This window comes from Peromyscus eremicus, chromosome 6 (genome assembly GCF_949786415.1).
Source record: "Peromyscus eremicus chromosome 6, PerEre_H2_v1, whole genome shotgun sequence".
Taxonomy (NCBI): domain Eukaryota; kingdom Metazoa; phylum Chordata; class Mammalia; order Rodentia; family Cricetidae; genus Peromyscus; species Peromyscus eremicus.
The window spans coordinates 14,682,195-14,708,540 of record NC_081421.1 but is presented as its reverse complement, the minus strand read 5'-3'; the positions used below and the strand labels follow the sequence as shown (position 1 = coordinate 14,708,540).

Below are 26,346 nucleotides of genomic sequence, written 5' to 3'. Positions count from 1 at the left end.
AAAGATAGTTAAAATCAGAATGTTAAGTTAAAAAAACTTAAGAGTAAGAAGATCATGGTTGTAAACAGTAATTGCCAGGTTCACAAATGGATTCCGGTTCCTGTACATGGTTCTGAGGTGGTCATGTTGAGCTTGCCAAGCTACAGCTCAGAATATCTGCTGTTAGACAGAGTGGAATGATTCCACAAGTCCTCTGGGGGTGTCACCTCCTCACTGGGAATCTCGGGTGACATGCTCGAGTTGGTGTTTAAAGAAGCATGGTCAGTCACCATGAGCCAACGGCACAGAGCAGAGGGTCCAAAGAGCAGACTCGTGAACCCAGGGAGCTGACGGTACGTGTAAGAGCCAAGGCAGTAACGGCAGAGCACACATAATCATCTCAGCAAATGCTGCAAGGAAAACTGGACAACCACTTGTCAAAAGAAGGCCTGGCAATAAAGGTGTTTGCAGTGCCAACCTGGTGACCTGAGTCCCACCCTCAGAAACCATGTAAAGGTGGAAGCAGGAAACCAACTATCCCATGCCATCTTCTGAACTCCACATGTGCACTGTGGCACAGCCCCCAACAACACATCATAAATAATAACAGTTATCATTATTATTTTCAGTTTAGGCATGGGCCTACAAAGGTAGCTCAAAATTGATTGTAGAGTTGAATGTGAAGTACCACAAAACCAGCGGGTAATGTAAGGTGAAATTTAGGTGTTCTGGATTTTGGTAACAACATTTTAATACAGCAGCAAAGCCATAGTCAATGAAAGAAAGATGTGGTAAACTGAACATCATTAAAATTTAAAAAATGTCTGCTCTCCGAAGGACTCCTATAGAAAGCTGAAAAGATGTTTCACAGAGTAGGAGAAAATACCAGCAAAGACATGCCAAGAAATCAGCTGTTTTTCCAAAATACTCAAACAACCCTCAAAATCCAACAAGAGGAACATAAACAACGCAATTAATTCCTGAGACAAAGACTTCAATAGAGTCCTCATCATCAAAGCCATAAAGATGGGAAGCTGAAGAAAGTATGCTACCCGTGGCAAGGTGCCCTGGAAAGGCAGCAGAATGCAAATGAGACAGTACTGACTGCCTGTTCGAACTGTGAAAATGTAGAATGTGGACAGCGGGTGCTAAGGAAAGTGTGAAGAGCATTCTGGTTCAAGACCGGTGGTGGGAAGGTAGAGAGAACACCCTGTTAGAAGACAACTGGAAAACTATGTATCCTGTTACTTTACGGTCCAACAACTGTATACCTTGGCATTTACCCAAGAGAGTTGAAAATGTTTAACCAACAAATGCATGAGAAACTTTGGTGGTCGCTGTAAGCATCACAGCTGGTAGGGAAATGATCCGGGTGACATGAGAATGAAACTCAAGTTCAGCTCAACTTTCGTTAGCCAGTACTGGGGCAAAACTTCTGAAGTCTGGCACCAGATGGTTTATTTTTGACACATCTGAACACAGTCAAACTTTGGAAAGACGTTTTCGTGTGACAATTATCACAAGAAAGCTTTAGGCATGGATACACTGAAACTCCTTTGCAAAGCAGAGAGATAGCCGAGCATCTGTGACCTTCTTCACAAAGAAACAGTGCTCGGGACAAGGACCTAGAGAGGAAAGTAAGTGATGAGTTCTACTGACTGAAAAACAATGCTCAGGAGTCTGGGCCTAGTGAGGAAGGCTTTGTAACAAGCATAACAGCCAACTCTTTTGCAAAGTACATGTGACCTCTTTCATGAGGATGAGTTCTGGTGACTGAGAAACAATGCTCAGGATTCTGGGGGATTCGATGAGGGCTGGCTTTACTAGGTATTGGCATATCCATTCCCAGTCTTCTCGATGTCAGTTTCTTCTGTTGAAGAAAAAAGCCTGCATGTTTAACAGTTCTGGTATTTCTAATGCTGTCTGTGAAGTCATGTCCTCTACTGTCACTTTATCTGTGGCACAGTGGCTGAACCTGAACCTGATCCTATTGCTGCCCCAGCTGCTGACTGTGCCTCTGCTGCTGAGGCTGTGGTGGTGGTGGTGATGGGGAGCCTTCCTCCCTCCACCGCAGCATCTTGTGGCTGCCTCAGCCACCTTCATGGGGGGGGGGGGGCAAATGTTTTTAACTCTCTCTCTCTCTCTCTCTCTCTCTCTCTCTCTCTCTCTCTCTCTCTCTCTCTCTCTCATTTTACCAGTAAAGACATGAGCCAGATGCCGGGGTAAAAACCTGCTAGCTCAGAGAGGCTGAGAAACACCCAGCTGACCTTCATCTTCATCCTCTGCTGTCATCTCAGAAAAAGGGCCCTTTCCTACGCCATCTGAAACAAAAACTCCTCCAACTGGATCTGCTTCCTGTGTCTTTCTCTCTGCCCTCCCAACTTTCCCTCACTCTCTACAGTTACTTTAAGTCAAGTGGTTGCTTGCTCCTCCTCTTGACCTGTGGTTGATTTTATTTAAAAAACACAACCTCAGGGTTCACAGTGTGATCAAATATCCCACAACAATCTACATGAAACGTCTAGATTTACCTGCAATTGTTCATTTTAGCCTTATTTTTCGACCATATATTGTTCCTCATGGGTCCATAGTTTGTAGTTTTGAGGGCTCCCACTGACAGACAAAATAGAGTGAGACGTTTGGCAAGTTCACCCTACTAATCAGAAACCGAAGTAGATGCTGATGAATATCCACTTGAGGTTCACGGCTCCACTCCTCTCTCTCCCACTGCCTTGCTTTTCTTAGTCCCACACTTGAGAGCAAACTCGGGCTCTTGTAAATCATGCCAGTTGCCATGTTTAATGGCTCTAAGAAAGAATGGGTTTGGAACATAACCCTTGCAAACACAATTTGAAACAGATGCCAGCAGAAACCTGAAGAAAGCCTGAGGGACTTCAATTAGGAGTTATAAATCTCAGGATTTTCTTTTCCCCTACTCCATCAAAAGGTGCAGTGCCCACTTAACAGTCCATGGCCATTAGTGCTAAAGTCATTCATCTGCACGGCCTCTCCCTTTGTCAGCCACAGTGACTAGGGAGATTAGAAAGAGATCCTCATTTATTTTAGCCGCCTTACATGTGATGCTCTAAAAAAATGAAAACTCTCACTTGCTAATCACGGTCACAAAATTATTCAAAATAAAAACTAAATGCTAAGTACTTTGAATAATTAATATCTTGTTAACATTTTATATACTTTAAGACTATTTTTATTTAGAAAATAGAACAATAACAAGGAGATAGATAATGTCTTATAGTTCTACTCTGTTGCCTTGTATTCTGTGGGGACCACTTCACTTTCTGGTGTTTGTTTTTTCAAAGGGGTTTCTCATTTCAAAATTTTAGTCAATTATCTTTAAAACATGCTTTGAATTGGCATGAAAATCAAAATGACTGCATTAGCTCACCAGTGAAAATTTAACTTTAAGGATGCAAAGAAAAACAGAAATACTACATAGTAGATGCATTTTGAGAAAGGCAGAAGGCCAAAGACCACCAGACATCAGAACACCAAAGACACCAAGAGGTAAAAGGCTGCATCCTGGAACAGCTAATGAAGAGAACCAAACACAGGATTAGGATTCTCCTTGGGTGACTCTGGGGAATTCTGAGAGACATGCTTTGCTTTGAGTTGGACACTGTCTATCACTGAGCATTTAGAGCAAGGGTAGATTTCTGGTGGTTTCTAGAGAGAAAGGAAATTGTCCACTACTGTCCCCTATGCCCTGGTGTTACATGAAGCTAGCTGGGTTGGCTCTATCATGTTCTCCCACATAAATAATGTCCAAAACCCTAGCCTCAGAAATGGTGTCTCTGTGACTACAATGGATCAGGACAGAAATAAGACCATTTCACACATCTGAATACAGAACAAAGTTTTTATAAAGAACAAAAATGAGCAGACACCTGCCAGTGTTGACTTGTATAAGTGACTCCTGATTCTTTCCTAAACGTAGCTGGAGTCTTATTCACATTTGCCCTCTGTGTGGGATCTGCACACTGTTGGGTGAACAACAGAATCAAATGGGACATGAAGCTTGTATAAATTTTACATGCTATTTATATGCACAGTGAATTATCTTGGATACTAATGTATGCTGGGGCTAATTCTAGGTGGCAGGAATTTAACAGAAAATTTGACAAACCTTTAGTCCTTTAGGACCACTGTGGGTAAATGTTTGTGTCCTGCTAAAATCCCTACATTGAACCCTAAGCTCAAGGTGGTGGTTTTAGGCAGTGGGGTTTTTGGAAGACGATTAGGTCATGAAGCTCCATCCTCATTGTGGTGGATTGAATAGTAATGGCTCCCACAGACTTAGGTGTTTGAATGTTTGGTCCATAGGAACTGGCACTATTAGGAAGTGTGGCCTTGTTGGAGTAGGCGTGGTTTTACTGAAGGAAGTGTGCCACTGTGGAGATGGGCTTTGAGGCCTTATATGCTCAAGTCTGGCCACCGTGTCTCAACATTCCTTTTGCTACCTGTGGATCCAGATGTAGAACTCCCAGCTCCTTCTCCAGCACCGTGTCTGCCTGCATGCTGCCATGTCCCACCATGATGGTAATGGACTAAAACTCTGAAACTGTAAGCCAGCCCCAATTAAATGTTTTCCTTTATAAGAGTTGCCATGACTATAGTGTTTCTTCACAGCAATAGAACCCCAACTAAGACACTCCTGAATAGACTGAATGCCTCATGAAAAGAGCCCAAGGGAGTTGGGTTGACCCTTCTGCCAGGTCAAGACAGGGAAAAACAAGATCATAAGTAAGTAAGAAGGCCTGTACCACATGCTGCTGCTTTGAACTTGGACTTGCCAGCCTCCAGAAACTGGAGCAGAAATTTTGTATTGTTTGTAAATTATCCATCCTAAGATCTTCTGTTATAGCAGACTATCCTAAGACATGCATACAGTACTATGTTAGAATCTGACAGTAAGGCTTTAGAGAAATTCATTATTTTCTGATGTGTATTTCATGGATGCTTTCCACATGCATTCGATTGTGTTCATGTGTGTGTGTGTGTGTGTGTGTGTGTGTGTGTGTGTGTGTGTATGTGTGTATGTGTATGTACTTACTGATGCAGGTGAGCATAGAGGCCAGAAGTTGAGGTTAGAATGTCTTTCCTCAGCTGCTTCTCTACTTTACTATTATTATTTCTTTTGAGACAGGGTCTCACTCTATTACCCTGGTTGTCCTGGAACTCACAATGGTATGGTATGCCTCATAATCACAGAATTGCCTGCTTCTGCTTTGTGAATGCTGGGATTAAAGAGGCATGCCAACATGCCTGAAATTGTACTTTATTTTTTTGATACATGGTCTCTCACTGAACCTGGAGCTTATTATGTAGGCTAGACTGGCTGGTGTGGGAGCCCTACCAATCCTCCTGCTATTGATCCTCACTCAGTGTTAGGATTACATTACAGTCACACACTGCCACATAAGGCTTTTACATGATGTGGTGGTTTGAAAGAAAATGGCCCCCAAAGGGAGTGGCACTATTAGGAGGTGTAACTTTGTTGGAGTACTTATGGCCTTGCTAGAGGAAGTGTGCCACTGTTGGGGCGGGCTTTGAGTTCTATGTTCAAGCTACTTCCAGTGTGACAGTTGGCTTCCTGTAGCCTTCTGATCAAGATGTAGCCAGTACCACGTCTCTCTGCACACCACCATACTCCCCTCCATGATGATAATGGACTGACCCTCTGAACTGTAAGCAGCCACCTCAATGAAATGTTTTCCTTTATAAGAATTGCTATGGTCATGGTATCTCTTTACAGCAATAGAAACCCTAACTTAGATGTACTGGTTTTCAGGTCTGAATCCAGGTCTCATGCTTTCATAGCAACACTTTACCCATGGAGCCAGCTCCTTGCTTTGTGTCTGGAGATAGACAGGGTCTATACAAGTAGCCCTGGACAGTTTCAAAGTTACAAGACCCTCCTGTCTCCTAAGTGCTGGGAATACAGATGTGTTCCACTACAGCTTGCTTTGCAGTTTTCTGTGGAGCTATATGGCCTTGGTCTTTCTTGAAAAGAAATTTACAGCCAAGTAAAATGATCTTACAGCATACATAGTTACAGAGAAAAGTCAGAAGCAAGGTGCACATTAAAGAGACTGTCTTGTGTTCTATGGACAGTATGTCCTTTTATCTAAAGTCCCGTTAAGTCCAAGAAGTTTGTTTGCCTTTTCTCCAAGATTCTCCTAGCATAAATATCAAAATATCCTCAATTCCGCTGTCTTAATCATCTGTGAGACTCTTTAAAACTGTATGAGAGACATCTTAGGCTGATGGCTTATAGACGGCATGGAAGAGTTAGCTGGGGTACACACACACACACACACACACACACACACACTCACTCACACTCACACTCACACAGGCAGTCTCTGTGCTTCTGCTACTTTTCATAGAGACACCTTGTCTATACCTCTGTGGAATGTCATTTGAGCCTGAATTCCTGTGCTAGAATTTAGAACAATTTTAATACCTACAGTTTTATAAGAGATTAGTTGTGGGCAGGGGAAGACCCTTTCTTCTGCTTGTGAATTAGTGAATATATCCCACTGGAACACTTTGTTATTTCTTTATGTGTATGTTCAACTGACATATGTCATAAAAGTCTACCTGGTGCTGAATTTCCAGGCTGGGTCTAAGAAGAGTGTACCACTGAACATTCACCATAGAACCTATTAAATTTGTCAGTCCACCAACATCTAGCACTATGATTAGACTGGATGTGAAAAAAAAAATCTCTTCAGTTTGTGGCACCTACCAAATAGAAAATGCAGGTGTACAACACTTGATGTTTTATAAAAACAGCCCCAATCTGACTCAAAACAAAATAGAATTTTGAAAGCATTTTTGTTTTAAAAGTCTATTTAAAATTTGGGGGTATTTCTAGACAATCTGCAATTAGTTCCTCATTTATCAGTTGATAAAAACAGAGACGACCAAATTCATTACTAACATGAACAAGCTACAATGTCTCATAATCACACTGATTTTAAAAGTCCGTGTGGGTGGACCATTATTAGGTATTGGCACAATCTGTTCCTGAGTAGGTGGTAGCAGTGTGCCTGACCTGTCAGGAAAAAAACTTAATCCAAACAAATGCAAGAAGCATTTTCTTTATTAGAATGTACTGAAACATTCTGGGGAACTAACAGCATTGTCAGGCTTGCTTTTAGGCCAAAAAGATACCTCCTCAGCTCATGTAGGAATACGACCTCCTCTGACCTCACATTCACCGGCTTGATCTTGGCTCCCACCACATCTGGATTTTCCACACAGTACCTTCAGCTTGTGAGTGTCTTGCCATCTGTGGAGTCTCCCCCCACCCTTCCTGTCTGGTCAACTTCTTTCTGATGGTCAGCAACTCCTTCCCCAGTCCTCTCACCTCTCAAGAGAATATGATACTGATGTGTCCACATTCAGTGCCAGGAGCAGCTTGTCTAGGTACCCCTGGAAGTATCTGGAGTTGGGTTCTCTTCTCTCTGCTTCCACGGCACCCTGTAGACCAGCACGTTAGTGATTTCTTCATTGCTTTGAGTCTTCCTTTGTCTGTCTCTCTCCCAGCTGGACTGTTAGACCCTAGGTGTGAGAATGTTATTATTCACACTTGTATGCACATTGACCTTTATAAATAAGTCATTTAATAGACTAATGCATGAAACCTCAAGGTATATTTTTTTAAATAAAATGGCTGTATCGAATTCGTCTAATTGTACAGGATACACTTGTTTCCATGCTTTTGTTTAAAGAATTTTTTTTATATTTATGTGTATGAGTGTGTTGCCTGAATATTTGTAAACCACATGCATATGCAATCCCTCACAGGCCAGAAGAGGGCATTGGCCCTTTTGAACTCAAGTAAAGGAAGTTGCGGGCAGTCATGTAGGTACTGGGAACTGAACTAGGGTCTGATGTAATGTGGGATTCAAAACAGGATTATATACATTCTATTAAAAGATTTCTCCTATAAGTTTTAGCAATTCTGTACCTTTTTTATAAAGAAAAGAAATTACTAACCAAGTTGAGACTAGGTAGAAGATTTCCTTTAAAAAATTACATAAAACTTTAGAGCTGTAAAAAAAAAATTTCATTTTAAGTGTATGAATGTTCACCTGCACATATGTGCTTGTGAATGCAGGTGCCCTCAGACACTAGAAGAGGCCATTTGATCTCCTGGAGCTGGAGTTAGGGGTGGTTGTGAGCTACTGCCGTGGGTGCTGGGAATCAAACGCAGGTCCTCTACAAAAGCAGCAAGTGCACTTAACTGCTGAGCCACCTCTCTGAGAAAGGAAAAGCCACCAAATGTGTTCACAGTTTAAATTATTCCTATGGAATTGTGCCAAATGTATTTAGACAGTGGTGACATAGACTGGTTCTCATTATTATATGTACAGTTCAAAAAGCAAAGATCCTCCCCTGGGCAACATGGTCACACACAGCAGCTCTGTGCATTGCTCTTTACAGCCCGCTCACCTCTGCGCTAAGTGTTTTCTCCACATTGCCTCTTTCAGTTCTCACCATAAGGCAATGACAGTCACCGAACAGCCTTCCCTGTAAACACTTAATGGGGTAAACAAACAAACATAATGATGCCTTCAGCATTATTTGGAGGCAAGGACACCATGTGACTAAAATCAAAGCTTTGATGAAATATTAAAGTTTGAAGAGCAAAAACTTCAGGGGTCATACTCAATCTGGTAGGTGAGGATCATAAAGTTAGCTGTAAACAGAAGGAAAATGGCAGTGGCTGCTGGCATGGGTCCCGGCGGACGCATTATTACCAGGTGTTGGGTGTGAAACACATACCGGATGCCGTCCCCTTGGCAAAGGGGAGACTTTGTCGCTGAGGTGTTCTGATACTGATCTGGAATTTCAGCTGATGGACTGCTGGGCTGCCTTCACTCTGGAGTACAAAATGAAGTCAGTGAACACAGCTCACTGCGACTTCTCTGGTAAGATATAAACTCTTGTTTCTGTGGGGGCAAACGAAAAACATTCTTTTTGAAAAAGAATAGATGGCCCGGGTTATATTCAATTTAAATAAATTTACTGGGATCAGGGGTATTATCCTAGACCCTTGAGGATCACTAAATCCTCTCTTCATTTTCTTTAGTAAAATACACCAGGCGCTGTGTATCACATCCCGGTGCTGCTCTTGGGAAGAACTACTGAATCTCAAGGAAACAACAAAACAATAACTCAACTGAAAATCCCTTACATGTGGGTGATCGCTCCTGAAAGCCCTGTCTTTGGGTAAATTATCTTGTCTTTTGAAACATGAATGTCAGAGGATCTGATTGTTAACAGCAGAAAGCAGCAAACGGCTGTTTTCCATACCTCTTCATAACCCTCTTCATAACCTTCATGCTACAGATAAATGAAAGACTGCAGAGCTATTTTTTGCTACTAGGACCACAAAGTGACTACTCAAAGATAGAGCTAAACCCTTTAGCAGCACACAGCCTTAGCCTAGCAAATTGCACAGTGCATGCCCAAAATCCTGCCTTTCAAGTCTCCAGTGAGAGCAAATGAGAGCCATAGTTCTGAATCTCTCTGAGTTGTTGTCCTGTGCTCTGACTCCTGCATAAAACTCAAAAATAGAATAAGAGACAGAAAAGCACATAGCTTCCAACTTTCCTTAGGGGAAAGATGACAGATTCCATAAATGGTAAAGAAGGGGGATCATAAAAAGCTTTCCTTCTCCCAGGTGGTGCTATGGTCACATAGCCACCATGTACCCGGGCTGGCAGAGGCACACACCCCTCCATGATGCCCGACACTGCCCATGCAGTCCTTGGGGCTGTTGTCCAATTGTGTGGCATGACAGCTGCCGTTGGCTGAGTTAAGCCCTCTATAAGTGTGATTTCTGTGTGCTGTCTCTGCAAGGTAGATAGAAGGAAATATCTTCTAGCATCACTGAAAGTATTTCCAGGAGTTGGTGTGCTACATAAATGAGACTGAACGCCGTCACACAGAGTCCATATTAGTGATGAATGCCTGGCTGTTAATAATAACTAAAATGTTCTTTGCATATAATAGTTAGTTGAAATATAATTTAAATATATTTAGAGTATCTGTTTTAAATGTAAAAGTGTATGTCCAATAGGTGCTGTTACTATATATAATCAAAACCGTTATGTATTTTTTATGTATTTTAACTTTAATTTTATTTAGCATTAATGCAGACCTGTGTGTAGAAGGGCTGCTGTGTGCCTGTGTGGAGGTCAAAGGACAACTTTCAGGAGTTGGTTCTCTCTTTCCACTGTGGGTTTTGGAAACAGAACTAAGGTCATAAGACTTGTTAGAACCCTCCTCCTCTTCCTCTTCCTTCTCTTCCTCTTCCTCTTCCTCTTCCTCTTCCTCTCTTCTTCTTCTTCTTCTTCTTCTTCTTCTTCTTCTTCTTCTTCTTCTTCTTCTTCTTCTTCTTCTTCTTCTTCACTTTGCCTGCCTGGAACTTCATATAAACACAATCAGGCCCTATGTGCTCTTTCAGGCTGACTCCTCCCATTCCCATCACTGTTCTTGAGAATCAGTGATGCTGCATGTGCCTTTACTATTGTTGAAGTCATTTGTATGGATATACCAAACGTTTTCATTGGCCAATAGTTTGATTGTTGGAGATTTTTGATTATTTCTGTAATGGTGCCTCAAATCTAGGTAGGCCCCTAGACCTTAACACAACTGACTCCATGATGGAAATGCCATTCAGGCTGTAAAACGCAGCACATAGACAGCATCACCTGCCAAAACTAAAACTGAGACCTAATCCGTCAAAGTCCATATTTATGGAAAAGTCTCTAAATGTACAAACCTTACATTTTGGCTTCTGTAGTTCCTGTTCGGGCTAACTGTTCTTGTTAACTGAAGTATGTGAACCCAGAGTATGGTTTTTGTGTTTAAAGTCCACCCTGAGAAAGGCTTGGTACTACACAGGGATCCAAACACCCAGTGTAGTTGGCTGATGACTAATAAAGACTTTCTATGGGCTTAATCCTTTGTTTGAGCAGTCTGCTCTGATGAACACCCCACAACAGTTTTCAGTTTGGGTTGGTTGTGAAAACACCTACAATGGACTTGCCTGTGTGATTGCTTTTGACATGTGTTTTGACATCAGCGGGGAACCTTAGTGTCAAAGTACGTAAAATGATAATTTGTTGCCAGGATTATCTGCTTTAAGCTGCTTTTGTCCAAGGTGAACAGCTCGTGTGCTGGATCTAATCTGCCTTCTTTTTTTTTTTTTTTTTTTTTTTTTTTTTTTTTTTTTGGTTTTTCGAGACAGGGTTTCTCTGTGTAGCTTTGCGCCTTTCCTGGGACTCACTTGGTAGCCCAGGCTGGCCTCGAACTCACAGAGATCCGCCTGCCTCTGCCTCCCGAGTGCTGGGATTAAAGGCTGGGATTAAAGGCATGCGCCACCACCGCCCAGCATCTTCAGTGTTTTTGATCATAGCCATTCTGACTGGTATAAGATGGTATCTCAGAGTCATTTTGATTTGCATTTTCTGATGGCTAAGGAAGTTGAGCAATTCCTTAAATGTCTTTTGGCCATTTGAGATTCTTCTGTTGAGAATTCTCTGTTTGGCCCTGTAGCCCATTTAATTGGATTGTTTGGAATTTTGATGTCCAGTTTATTGAATTCTTTTATATATTTTGGAGATCAGCCCTCTGTCAGATGTCAGGTGGGTTGGTAAAGATCTTTTCCCATTCTGTAGTCTGTTGTTTTGTCCTATTGACTGTGTCCTTTGCCCTACAAAAGCTTCTCAGTTTCAGGAAGTCCCATTTATTAATTGTTTCTCTCAGTGTCTGTGCTACTGGTGTTATATTTAGGAAGCGGTCTCCTGTGCCAATGCATTCTAGGCTACTTCCTACTTTCTCTTCACATGTTCAGTGTAACTGGATTTATGTTGAGGTCTTGGATCCACTTGGATTTGAGTTCAGCGCATGGCGACAGATAGGGATCTATATGCAGTCTTCTGCATGTTGACATCCAGTTAACATGTACTTGACATCCAGTTAACAGTTTTTAAAAGTTAGTATCATGAGTGAAAGGTTTTTTAAAAGGTACTTTAAAAACTAATGCTAATTTCTGTGCCCTTCAATACATGGGTTGGATATGTAAGCTATTGATAAGATACCTTAAGTAACATAATGAATAGGTTAGTCTACATATTTAGAGAAGCCTGAAAATTATGTAAGTCATGCTATAAGAAATAAAAATAAAACTACTAATGTTTATTTGTCCAAATATTCCCAAATTTCAAAATCCCTCCACTGTGGTAAAACTATACAAACTAATTTTTCTGTGATTACTTATTTCTTACCACATTTTTGGCTTTCAGAACCATAAAATAATTATTATGTTTTGGTACTTTTCACCATCAATATAGTAATATTGTCATAATTTTATAAAAAAATTCTAGCCAATTTTTCATCTAAAGTGATGACATTTTGACAACTGCTATATTATACCATTTCAAACTCCACAAAGAAGAAATTCAGCACAAGAATTTACCTCAAGAAGGCATTGATTACCTGAGTTTTCAAATTAGCTGTGTCCTCCATTCCTGTATACACGGAAATCAGTGACTCAGATTCAAAGTGATGTCTTTGAAGCAAAACACACAACAACAAATAAGTGAGTAGTGGACAAAAGCATTTGTCCTGAATGTTTAGTTATTTGAACAGCAAATGGTGTTTCTGTTGTTATAAGACATCTGTTTTATAAAATTTGTTCAGCTGTTAATTTCTGTCTCCACTTCTCCTAATCTCTGCATTTGTCAAGAAAGAGTTCCACATAGTTCCACATCAAATAGTGTCAGTCAATATATTTGTGGAACCTGAAAATCATTTGTTTTGAAAACTGTCCTGATGATTGCACGCAAATTACAATTAATTGCTCACATACCCTTTAATCATTAATTTAAATAAAGGTAATAGCCCCAAATAAAGCAAAACAATAGTGTCCTCATTCTACTCTATTAATAAAGCACAAAACTATATAACTACTAAATGGCAACCTTCATTCTCGAGCATGGAAAATACCCATTGAAAGGAAACCATCACATCCATTCATTGTAAAACAGCTAATAAAGTCATGAAAAAGATGTGAAATCCTTGAACATTAAAGTTATAAGTGAACAAACAAATGTGCACATTGAGGTTTGAAATCCTCTTATCATGGGTGTTCAAACATTAAAATGTAATAATTCAGTTATTACACTGGTGGAGGCTGATTCAAAAACTACCAAGCACTTAAAAACCTTCATATGTGCTCGGTTGATGGCAGAGACTTCTGGAAAAGCAGATCCCTGGGACTTTTGCCTCTGTTTCCCTCTATGTTCTCTAGATGTCTTCCTTATATAGGACACCACTCCTCGTTCCCTCTTTTGCAGTCTTCAGTGATGCTCTCTGGCCTTTCAATATTCATCCCAGGAAGGTGCAGATGCCTGAAAGTACAGGCTCAAAGAACCTGAAAGACAGCTAGTTCCCTGGTTCAGGCAAATAAGCTAAATGGAGGGTCAGCAACACACATCCCAAGCCTAGATATGTTACAAAATTCTATGATTATTTTCTGCAATTCCAATCTGAAAAGGACAGGAATTTGGCAAAGGTAACAGGAAAGGAAGCAGTGGCAGAGGATCACAGATATTTTTCATTTCAGCCCTTGGTTCTGAACATTCTCTAGCCCACCCTCTGTGATACCACATTCCTGTTTTCTATAAAGACTTCAGGTTGCTCAAGTAAGTTTCAACAGAAGAATCTATTTGTCATTTCTATCAATTAAGCACAAAAGGTAGTATAGTTTCCAAATTACATTCAACCCTATCCATTCCCAGATGATTTTCACCATCCTGTGTCTATGTAAATAACTTTATTGTCTTTCAAAAACTAATTACGAGGCCAAACTCTTAGTCCTATTGGCCTCCATGATTTTCCTTTCGAAATTGCCCTTCCCCTGTTAAAGTCATTCAAATCATCCACCATTAGGCTACTTTTAATGCTATTCTTGGAACACTTGACTCATTCCCATATTTTCCTACAGAAATTCTCAATCAAATACTGGTCAGTAAGGACTGGTCTTTTAGTGAAGGAATGCATGGGAATCTAAATTGGGCCATTTGTATTTCCACCTCCATAGAATACTGTGTTTTAATTTTGGCTTCTCCCTCAGAGCAACTGTTTATGTATAATGTTGGATCTAGCATTCTGTGCTCAGGATATTTTTATTAGTTTTCAAAATTCCTTAAAAACTACAAATTTTTCAGATATGAGATTTTCTAATAAAACAAGAAGCAGTACCTGGCAGTCAAAAATTCTAAACTATAGGTCAAGAAACACGAGGAAAAATAAATGTACAGTAAAAAATTTCAAAATGCTTAGTGTCATGGGGAAACAAAGACTTGATGAAACAAGAAAAAAAAAAACCTTCCTGTACCCAGGCAGTCCAGTAGTTTGAAGAGAAAACAAAACTGAGTATAAGTTCATAATGTCCCTTATATAGATGCTCAATTGTATCAACATAACATGGTATATGTGCACATGGACTACCATTCCAATAATGTAATTCCAAGCCTTCTGTCATCTTGCTCATTTCAAACCTATGGCACTACAGACACAATTAAGAGAGGTTCCCCCTCCAATCTTGATAGCAATGTAGTGTCTAAGAACAACTTTCAAAAAGAAAAACTATGGAGTTATAGACAGGTTTCTCAGGAAAACTCTAATCCAGAGTTGACACATAAGGAAAACTGGTTTTCTACATGAGATCATCTCAATGCAGTCACAGGAACAAGAGAATGCACAGGCTGACAGTTCAGTCAAGAGCTGGCAACTTGTTACCTATGGGATCATAGAATTAATCAAACTCTCTGGATGACGTTTACTAAAGTAGTAAGACACTTAGTCACAAGGATATAAAAGCTTTAAAATGTATGATTATATTAATGCATCATGGACACTAAATAAATCAGATGGAATCAGTGAAGAACACAATATTCAATAAACATTAGTTCTTTTTTCTGCTTCTAATTATAAGTTAACATTCATATTCAAAGACCTTAAAATCTTACCCTGATGAAAAGACATCTTCAGGCTGATTTCCTATAATTGAATGAAAAGTAGACATATTTCAGTCGATTATATTAGTCTATAAAATATCATAGGGTAAATCTTCTAGAGTAAAAAATCTTCTAGGGTAAATAATAACTATGGTACTTGAATATAACAAACGCATCAGGAAATCTTCACCTCCTTTGGATTTATTGAATAAAAGAATGAAAAAAATTATCAGCATTTGATACCTCAAAGTAGGTGACCATGTATACTGACAACAATTCCAACTAGTGGCAAATAGTGTCATTGCCAGAATCAGTGCCTATCATAAATAAATAGCAAAGAGAGTAGTTTTCTGGAAGAACGGTACCAGGATCAATTTGAAGACAGCATAAATATTTTTTTGTTATAACACAACAAATATTCCCCAGATACACAGCTGCAATCCTTCAGGTAGGGATGAAACAACCTATCAGAGAGAACCTGAGGCAATGATCATTGTACTTATCAATCTCCCCTAAAATTATGGAAACCTATCTGGACAAGGTTTTTCATAAAGACTTGCAAGGTATCAGAAAAGAGAGGTAAGGTGAAATCAATGCTGCCTACCCTCCCGATCTCCTCTGTGGTTAGGTTCTAATGAGCTCTTTTAGATATGGTGTAGTTCTCATACTTACCTATGATGCAATAAGGTAGAAACTCAATTGCTCTTGTCACCTTTGGACATAACTACTGGTAAGATCCCCTCCTTAAGAATATATCTATTCTGCACATGGCTAAAATACAGAAGATTAAAAGTATGTACTAGGAAGGCTAGGTCAGAGAAAGTTGCTTTGGAGGTTTGTTTATTATAAAACTATCAATCCATATGTAGGTATCTACATATATATCACTTAATAACTCACTTAAGGTCTTTCTACTGGGATAGAAACCTAGTTCCCTATGGTGGTATTTTATTTGTGCTGAAATGCGATTTTATTTGTATGTTAATAAAGATGCCTGGAGATCAGAAGTAAAACCGAGCCATTAAGCAGAAGTCAGGTGGTGGTGGCACATACCCTTAATCCAATCCCATGGCAGGCAGAGTCTCTGTGTGGTCAAGGACACAGCCAAGGAGTGGTGACCTGAACCTTTAATCCCAGTACCAACCATAGAGACCTGGAGGTCTGTATAAACAGGCAGTGACAGGAAAGTCATGTGGTTGGGTTTAGAGCCAATGAGAAGGCAGAACAGAAAGGCAATAAAAAGACAAGTCACACAGGAAGAAGGTCTCTCTCTCTAGAGAAGAGACAGCAGCCAGGTATTAAGATAAGGCTGTCTTGGCTCTTCACTAGTGCTCTGATCTCTTGGACTTTTAACTCTGTATTTGGCTCTGTGTTTCTTATTTACTAAGACCATTTAGAATTTTGTCTACAGTTCTCCTTTTATATAAAATAAGAAAGACCACACATGGTGAGATCCTATTGACATTACCCTTGAGAAAGTATCTTCCCATGGAAAATGAAGACTAGAAATGTGCCCAAGTGGCAGAGCACCTGTCTTGCAAAAATAGGGTAAAAGTTAAAATGGGGTTGTGGATGGATAGTCAAGTATTCTCTGGTGTATGAGTGGCTTCATATTTACTGATAAACACTATAGATATTAACCACACACAATAAAAACAGAATTTAAATCTGGAATTAGTAGACTAGTTTCTTCTTTTTTTCCCCAAAGAAGAGGTTCATGATTTGCTTCATCTGTAGTATTCACATTCTAAAGGTTACTGCATATGGGAAAAAATCATGTGAAAGACTTGACTACAGTTTGGAAAAGTATGACCTCTGGAGATTGCCTTTTGGCAGTCAAGGGTCAGTTTGGCAACACAAAGCAGGAAGACAAAAATAAACAAAAATAAAAATAAAAATAGGGTCATTGGAGTAGCAAATACATAGAGTACCTCCTTCTTAAAGTATGAAACCTTGAGTTCAACACCTCACAGATAAGAATATTAATTTCTAATTATACATTTAGGAACCAGACCGTTGCCATACAGTAGAGCCAGAAGTAATAACCATGTATATAAACATTTCAGTAACACTATATGATGTATTTGTTTAAATGGAAGAATTTGAATACAAAATTACCATTATTTTAGGTTTTGTGCCACCTTTATTGAATAAGTCTCTTTTTTTCTGTCACCCCCCAAAAACTGCCCTCAGTAAACTCACACCTGCTCCAGATCCAAGTTGACAACCCTCTTTGTTTGTGAGCCACCATTGTTGGGCAATTCTCTTTTTCCATTTCCCATCCTATTATCTCCTACTACTATCTCCAAACCCACATGCCTTGCTTGAGAAATGCAGCAGGCATGGCCACCATGTTTCCTAGCTACCTTTGCTAGCTAGGTGGCTATTTCATTTTCTCTGGAAGCCAACAATCCTATTCCAGACCCAAAGCTGTGAACCCTCTGTTGCAGGAATTCTAAATGTTATTTTAATTAAAAAAAATGGAGCCAGATATTGGGGAAAATGCTGAAAGATCAGAGAAACAAAGAAACAAGTCATAGCCAAGTCTAACCTCGCCAACTCCAGGAATCCTCTGACTGAATGCCTCTGAGTCCTCAGCTGAAAGCTCTCCAGCTGAAAAGCCTCTAGACAAAAGGTGTTCCAGCCAGAAAGCCTTTAGTTCCTGTCTCCTCATGCCTTATATACCTCTCTCCACCCAGCCATCACTTCCTTCCTAGTGTTGGGATTAAAGGCATGTGACTTCCCAGTAATGGGATTAAGGGTTGGTGCCACCACTGCTTGGCTCTGTTTCTCTCCTAGACTGATTAAATCTCATGTAGTCCAAGGTGGATATAACTCACAGAGATCCAGATGGATCTCTGCCTCCCGAGTGCTAGGATTAAAGACGTGTGGCACCACTGCCTGACCTCTATATTTAATCTAGTGGCTTGTTCTGTCCTCTTATCTTCAAGCAAATTTTATTAGAGTACACAATATATCACAACCTTTTCTGGGTAAGTCACTTCTTCCCTGTTCTGCCCCCACATTTTTTGTTTGTGGCTGTCACCATACACAGAAGACTAGGTCCAGATCAATGGCTGCAATAGATATAATACTGAAAATTTCAGCACCCCAATTAGAAAGTTCAGAGAAAAACCTTACCAATATAACAAATCAAACAAAAGATAGAATATGAGAATATAAAGAAAAAGTAGAAAATCTATAATTAATTAGCAAATAATATAAAAAAAAGAAAAAAAGCCATGCTAGAAGACCAGGCAAGAAATTTGAGATACTATCAAAGGCTCAAATCTTTGAATTCTATTGGCATACATGAGGAAACAGTATTCTCAATCAATAGCATAGACAAGATTAATAGAAAGATCACAGAGGAATTCTTCATCCAAGTAAGGAAATATATACACACACTGATACAAGAATCAAACAAAACCCAACCAGACAAGATCAGAAAAAGAAAACTCCAAAGCATATGATAGTAACACCACCAAATATACAAGACTAGGAAAAATATTGAAAGCTTAAGAAAAGAAAGTATACAAGTCATTTGGAAATGAACATGCCCAGGGCAACAGCTGAATTATTAAATAAAACTCTGAAAAGCAGAAGAGCCTGAAGCAATGAACTTCAAATACTACAAGGCCATGCATGTCAACCAGGACTCATGTGCCCAGTGAATCTGCCTGCCATAGCTGAAGAGGAAACACTTCCATGATACAAGCAGCCTGAAACAGTCATAGCAAATAATAAATTCTAAACAGACTACTAAATGTAATACTTCTAACTGAAGAGAGGAGTAAGTACAAGAGGAGACTTTTAGAAAGAAAACAAGCAAAGCTATAATTTAAGGAAATACAAAGGGCATCTAACAACACAAAACAACAGGAAAATAAAACACTGCAATCTAGGTACAACTTTCAATAACGAATCCAGATATCAATGGCCTCAACACTCCAGTCAAAAGACAAAGGCTACCTAGACAAATTAAGAAACAAAATCCAACTATCTATTGTCTATGAAAAGTCCCATCTTAGTTTAAAAGTCAAGCACCCTCTTACAATGAATGGATGCAAAATGTATTCTCAAAATGTATTCTAAGCAAACACTGTCAGGAAGCAAGCAGGTGTCGGCATACCTGAAAAATCATTTTCAAACTAAAATGAAGCAGAAGAGACAAAGATGTGCACTTCATACTAATTAAAGTGTCAACAAATACAAAATAGAATACTTACACACACACACACACACACACACACACACACACACACACACACGCAGGTGCACCCAACTTCACAAGAAACCTAATGGAACAAAAGGCACAGATCAACACAGACGCAATAACATTATGTGATTGCAATCACCGATTTTTCCAATTGATTGGTCATCCAGCCCAAATACATACAATCTCAGAATTAAATGACATCTTCCTTCAATTGACCTAACCAATAATTAAATATTCCACCTCAACACCAAAGAATATATATTCCACTCAGCAGCACAAAGAGGCTCCTCTTAAATAGAGCATATGCCTAGAGACAAAGGAAACTTTAAGAAATACGGAAAATTGAAGTAATGCCATGTACAGTATGCAACCATTGAGTCATAAAAGTTAAAATTGACAGCAAAATAAACTCCAGTATGCATATAAACAAATAAATGACCTAATGATCCAAGTCAAGAATTTGAAGAAAAACAAACAAGAACAAACCAAACCCCCAAACAGTAGATAGTAAGAAATAATAAAAAGTAAATGAATTAAATAGAAAAAAGAAAACTGTACAAAGAACTAATGAATCTAATAGCTATTTTTCTGAGAAGATAAAGATGACCCACTGACTCCTTCATCAAGATTCTCTTGAGTCCCACACCAGAATGTAGACATGAAGCAGAGATCAGCAGAGTCTAGGGATCCCAGTCTCAGTTGATAAATCAACATTACAACTCCAGCATCTCTAGCTCAGGGAACATCACAGAACAGGCAGAGGGAAAGACTGCAAACATCAGGAAGTCTGCTGTGAAACAGTCTCTCATGGAAATGGCTACATTAACAAGATCTGAACAGAGACAATATCAATAGACATGCTAAGGAAGAAGTAGGGAGGAATCTCCGAGGGCCATGCTCCTGGACAAGGAACTGCAGGAAACTAATGACTGCTGAGATAGGGATAGTGAGTCTCTCTCAGACAGGAACCCCTAATTGCTTGACTGATGAAATTGTAGTCAGCACTGAAACCATGTAACTACAAACAAGAAAACTGAACTCAGTAGGTTGTAGTTACACATTTGTGTCTCTGTGTGTGAATGAGTGCATTGAAGAGTAATTATAAGGGAAGAAGAGACTATCAATTTGAGACCTGCGGGGACATGGAAGAAGCGGGAGTGTGGGGAGAGTGCTGGAGGGAAGAAAGGGAAGTGGGAAAGTGATCTAATTGTACTTTAGTGAAAATCTATAGAAAAGAAAACATTCCTTTAATAACATACACAGGAAAGGAAATCATAAAAGGATTGAATATTGTGTCTTGTTTAGCCATACAAATCATGTTTTCTATGATATGTATAACAAAGTAATTGTGTTCACTTACTGCAATGCATTCATTTTTACTGTGAGAAAATAATGTGTTTTTTTTTTATAATGCGTGTGGGTAGCTAAGAAGACAACTTAGAAGTTAACAGCATGCTTTGCTCTTCAAGAGGACCTGTGTTCTGCTCTCAGAACCTATGTGGTATTTTACAATCACCTGTAACTCCAGTTCCAAAGAATACAACACCATCTTCTCTCTCCCACAAGCACCAGACATGAACATGGTGCACATGCCTGGTGTACATGCAGGCAAAAGCACTCACACATGAAATAAAATAAACAAATAAAATGAATTACAATACAGTGTAGTGGAACTATTAATGAAGTAGACACTATGTCAACATTTTTAGAAAAAAAATGTATGAAGTACACTAAAATGTGCTGTGGGCTGGGGAGAGGCTGGCATCTCATCACAGTATGGTAATTTAAAAAATATTTTTACATGCAAGTATGTAATTCTGGTGCAAAACTGAGAAACTTTTTAACCAAGCAGTTTCATACAACTAATTTCTTAAACAATTCAGCCGTCAATAGGCACTTGGTTTTTAAAACTGCCTAGGAGGAGCTGGAGAGAGGAATGTAAAGGAGGAAAGGATATTAATTCTATCATAATTTAAATGCATTTTAAAAATAAAAACTGCTCTTTGTGAGTGAAGGGGAAGTGGAACACTCATCCACTCACCCAAAGGTAAGGGCATACAAACATATAACCACTATGGAAATCTGTTTGGCCATTATTCAAGAAGCTGGTTATGGATCCACCTCAAGATCCAGCTACACCATTCTTGGGTATATACCCAGATAATATCTAATTACAGAGAATTGAAAAATTCTAAATGCAACATTTTTAATCTAAAGAAGGGCTACAGAGAAGGAAACTTCAAAAGACTTACGTGTGAAGGTATTTTGTTGTCTCCAGAGAAGTAAGTCGTGCTGAATAATCACCATTTTTCTGCCAAGTATGGAAATGGTGGTAAACAATGTTATTATTTTAATATGGATGGAAAACCATTTATCAATATATTAAATATTTAAGATATTTCAAAGACAATATAAGATTCCATCAAGTCATCTGGACATACCCTTCAAATTTATTAGTTCTAAAAGATTTTACAAAGTGTCTCATTTTAGAAGGAAAGAACAGTGTGAGATGGTTTAGATTTACTATGGTTCAAATCATCTGGATTATCTTGACAGGATGGAAAATGCCCTAATATAGGAAGGAGTCCTAAGTATTCTTGCTCTGGGAAAGTGTTTCCTTAGGCTCCAACTTAAGTTTCCAAAACTCAGGATTTCCCTACTTTAGTTTAAAAGTTTGCTATGAAAATTTCACCACCTAAAAACAGGCACAGAAATAGCAAAGCAGTATCTAACTTGCTTCTCAGTCTTGATCTGATTAGAATCCTAAATGAAAGCACTCTGTAATTCATGAATGGACCTATTATCAAATGCTACAGAATTCAGAATTTGATATTACTGAAATAAAGAGTAAGCCCATGGTGAGAACACTAATGAATTCCAAGACATAGGTTGCTCTATTGCTGGTCTTCCTTTAGCCAAGAAGGAAACAATGATCTGAGTTTTGTCATAATGATCCTGAATCGCCATGCTTACCATCAACCTACATGGAAGACAAAAATCATTTTTTATACATGTTATAAGTATACTCATGGGCTGTGATGGGGCTTAAATACTGAATACAGTTAATATAATTTAGATTCACAGAATTGTATTCTGTGTCTTCCTTCTGAGGCAGAGTTGTGAAATATCCTGAAATCTTGAGGTAAAGATTCAAGTATCTTGAAAAATGTTCCTTTTCACAGAAAAAGCACTTAGTGGGCCAATCACTTTCTGTCATCTTCCCTGGGAAAGGCGCTAGAGGTCTGTCACAAACACAGATTGTGCTACAGAGGATGATACAAAGGAACCCTTGCCTACAGATTACTATGAAAGAAAGAAAGCTCTGGCCTCTTTCTGCAAGTGCTTGGATTCATGGGATAATTTAGTATATCTGCAAACCCATTTGATGGCTGAAAAGAGAGACTCCTCCAAAGTATCGTGCCATGATGGTCTTCTAGGATACTGGAGTGCTTTGAATAAGTGATAAGGTTCAGATGCCTAGCAACAGCTTTGGAGAAATCTTAAGAGTTTTAGCTGCCAGAGAACACTGTTATATTAGGAGAAAATTTGAATTTTCAAGCACATAGTTGAATTTTCAACTACCCTTTCCTCATGGCTCCGTAACTATTATGATAAAGATACAGATCAGATACAGTTGTATAGGTACAACCTGATAATCAAGTTTATTTAACACTGGACTAAAAGACAGGTGTAATCACATTAAATCCCCATGAATAAATGCTTCCTAAGATTTCCTCATGTATGCCATATCTATCTGATATATGTAGGAATTTTTACTTTCTTGGACTGAGGGAGCATGTTAGATTGTTGAGCATTCAGGTAATAAGTTCGATGAAATATTTGGAAGATAAGTGTGAAGATTTTCTATCAAACTACAAATGTTTAGGTTCAAAGAAGTAACTCAAAAACTAAAATTCTGTGCCATGCATTGCTTTATTTTTGGAACGACCAGAGCATGCTGGGATCTTGAAAGATAAAGATATTAAGGCTTCCAAAAGAGAGTTTAGCCATGAAGTTGAGTGGTAAAATAAATGCCTCATACATTCAAGTCCCTGAGTGTGATTCTCAGCATCATCATAGATCAGTCTTGAGATTAAGACTCTTGCACACCCGTTGCTATTCTGACCAATCTATCCCTTTGCTTGTCTCATGGCAAGTGGAGTTGACTAAAATGCTTCCATTCCAAAAGCATTTAAATAATGAAGTCACGCTTGGTTAAAATACAACATTGGTAAATATTTCATGTCTAAATTTAGTTTCAATTAGCGTTTTAACTTCTGGACTTACGTTTTGCGTTTCCCCATAATGGCATAATAAAGAGCACTCCATCCAAATGTGTCCTTTAACTGGTGATCAACACCTTTCTTCAGTAAAATTTCAACCATATTTTCACAATCCCATCTAACAGCATACATGAGTGTTGTTCTAGAATGACAGAGGCAATTCAATTACTTAAATGGTGAACTGTATACATTTTACCATCTAAGTATAAGGCCTTTGTGTGTAGAATGGACCATTAACTAAGTAGCCTTAAGCATCCTGAAAGCAGAGTTCAGATTCCTAAAATATGTCCAAGGCTAAAACTAGGAAACAAGCAGAAAACTTCTTAGCCCACTATGATACTTTATAGAGTAGAATTTGTATTTTAAATTGTTTATGGTGAATAACTGTTTGGAGAAAATTGACCAGAAGTACAGAAAGCTTTATATGAAAAAGAACACCATTTCCTTCCTATTCTATTAAAATACAATTCACTGTTAAATATGGAATCACAATTTGCGTAAAATGATAGTAATAATGTTATCAAATAATTTTAATGTTAAAAATGAATGTTTTCAATTCCTGATACTAATATCATGCCATATATGTAAGTTTACAACTACCATTCATGTATCATCCTTCTCTGCATACCACCAAAAGTATTTGAAGATTAAAGGGTGTTCACAAGTTTGTGTGATTGCAAACTTGAAAACACTGGAACTGACACTGTAAATGTACAATCTAATATAAATGCTATCAACTCATAGAAGATCATATGGCAGTCAAAATAAAAATCAAAATAAAAACCTCTCATTATGAAAGGGAATATGAAACTGACTATCGTTCTTTGGCATAACCATTTCATGTAATAGATATTTTTAGATATGTAACTGATGTTTTATTGACTTTTTCTAATCTAGTCCCATAACACATTTGAAATGAATGATTTTTACTATTCTAGACTATTTTCAATACAAGTAGTGTTTTAAAAATGCAAAGTGTAGTACCTTAGATATTGATCAGATGCGTGAAGATTCGCACCGTGTGTGATTAGGTGTGCTGCCATGCGGGGTTTCCTTTCTCGGAGTGCTAGCAGCAGAGGGGTCAACCCATCCTGTAATAATATCAATTAATCATTCGCAATACCGCATATTTCACAACTGAACCGAAAATCATATATGTAGCCCTGTGATCGTAATGTTTACCATAGACTTGACCGCAGTAGTCTTTTCCTTATTAGCCTAATGCACCTGCTAACGATCCTCAAGATTGCAATGTTCTAACCATGGCTACGGTTGTCACAAAGTCCTCTAGTCCATTACAGAACTCATGTGACACCCATGGACCTGTGGTTCCTGTCACAGAAGTTGTCATGGTACTTTGAAGCCATGGCACTCTCCCCTCAGAGTTTATCTGAAGAGACACACACCGACACACAGTGGCAAAGGTGTTAGATCCTAAGTTGCATGGATGAGCAAAATTGTCTTTTCTATGTCAGAAATTCTCCTGTATTTCAAAAGACAGTTATGTGGCAAATGTAGCATTTCCCAACAGAAAAATTCAATTAAGGATGATGACAAAACTATGGAATTGTCCAGTATTTAAAACCTGATTTCTGAAGTACTGTTTGGCAAATCTTCTGTGGGGCAAATATCAGTCAGCAACAGCAGAAGTTGTTTCACAGGCACAATTCTCAGAGTATTGTAATGATGTGGTATTTGCTGAGGACACAGAGGAAGCTCTTCGTGATTCTCCATTCAGGAAGGGCCAAGGGTAACAATGTCTGCCTCTTGCTCGGAACAGGTCACCAAAGAAATGACCTCAAAATGAGTAAGATCTCAAAGAATCTTTTTTTTTTTTTTTTTTTTAACTCATAAAGATCCGCCTGTCTCTGCCTCCCGAGTGCTGGAATTAAAGGCGTGTGCCACCACCGCCCAACTCAAAGAATCTTTGATTGCTTACCTTGAAATGTATTCTGTCCTGTTACAAGTTGAAAACGGTCTTAGTGTTTAGAAAATCCAGTACATTTTTAAAATGTTTTTTATTTATATTATTTTTAGACAATTTCCTACACGAGATCTGTATTTACATAGTTTCTACACCCTCACTCCTCCAACTCCCCCTAACTCCCTCTGAAATTCAGGACCTGTTTTTTATTACTGTCACACACATGTGTATTATGTACAACCTACTGGTTCCATGTAATGTGAGCAGACTCTCTTTTTTATGTCTCTGCCTCTCCTTTTCTCTTTCCCTCCCCCTCTGTCTCTCTCTTCCTGAATGTGTGTTGGTTTGTGTGTGTGTGTGTGTGTGTGTGTGTCCATGTATGTGCATGTGCATGTGTGTAAGTGTGTGTGTTTAAGCATGGCCACTGTGGTTGGATAAACTATTGAGGAGTTTAGAGTGTATCCCTGGAGAAAATTGAATTCTCCTCTCAGCAGTTATGGATAATGGGCAACTCTTGATTTACGAGTGTAGTTTTGAAGTTTCCCCTATCAAGTGTTTGCATGTCAACTGGTGTTTTCCTTGTGCACGTCTTCTTTAGGCAACCATATTATTGAGATTTCATAGATGAATTATCCCTTTTGTATCTAGAAGACACTTTTCTGCAACAGTCATCCTGGTCACTGGAACTCAGAGTTTTTTTGTTTGTTTGTTTGTTTGTTTTTTCAGAACTTTCTTTCTCAGTGTCACCCGAAACTTAAGTGTGGGTGTTGTATTGTAGATGTAGGATTGTGGTAGGCACCCATGGTCCTTTGGTCTTTGCATTTTCACTAGTTGTGGATCTCTGTTATACTCTGTATTTGCTGCATTTTAATCATCATT

General features: G+C 38.9%; 2 protein-coding genes across 9 annotated transcripts in view; one reads left to right on the top strand and one right to left on the bottom strand.

Annotated features, from left to right (window-relative positions):
* The window catches only part of LOC131912910 (LHFPL tetraspan subfamily member 6 protein-like), a 153,679-nt gene that overhangs the window by 98,947 nt on the left and 28,386 nt on the right, over positions 1-26,346 (top strand). The gene's annotated exons all lie outside the window — the stretch shown is intronic.
* The window catches only part of LOC131912907 (ankyrin repeat domain-containing protein 7-like), a 36,176-nt gene that overhangs the window by 2,135 nt on the left and 7,695 nt on the right, over positions 1-26,346 (bottom strand). For 3 of the 8 annotated variants that reach the window (XM_059265205.1, XM_059265204.1, XM_059265199.1), the window contains exons 4-10: positions 24,528-24,634; positions 23,548-23,685; positions 21,513-21,571; positions 15,054-15,084; positions 12,517-12,589; positions 8,794-8,890; positions 7,373-7,566 (exon numbers count right to left, since the gene is read on the bottom strand). In XM_059265205.1, coding sequence (XP_059121188.1) covers positions 7,376-7,566; positions 8,794-8,890; positions 12,517-12,589; positions 15,054-15,084; positions 21,513-21,571; positions 23,548-23,685; positions 24,528-24,634 — 696 coding nt within the window. In that variant the 3' untranslated portion in view covers positions 7,373-7,375. Of the gene's footprint in view, positions 1-1,369; positions 1,850-7,372; positions 7,567-8,793; positions 8,961-12,516; positions 12,590-15,053; positions 15,085-21,512; positions 21,572-23,547; positions 23,686-24,527; positions 24,635-26,346 lie in introns of those variants that run through there. The other 5 variants (XM_059265200.1, XM_059265201.1, XR_009379742.1 and 2 more) reach the window with 5 other exon arrangements.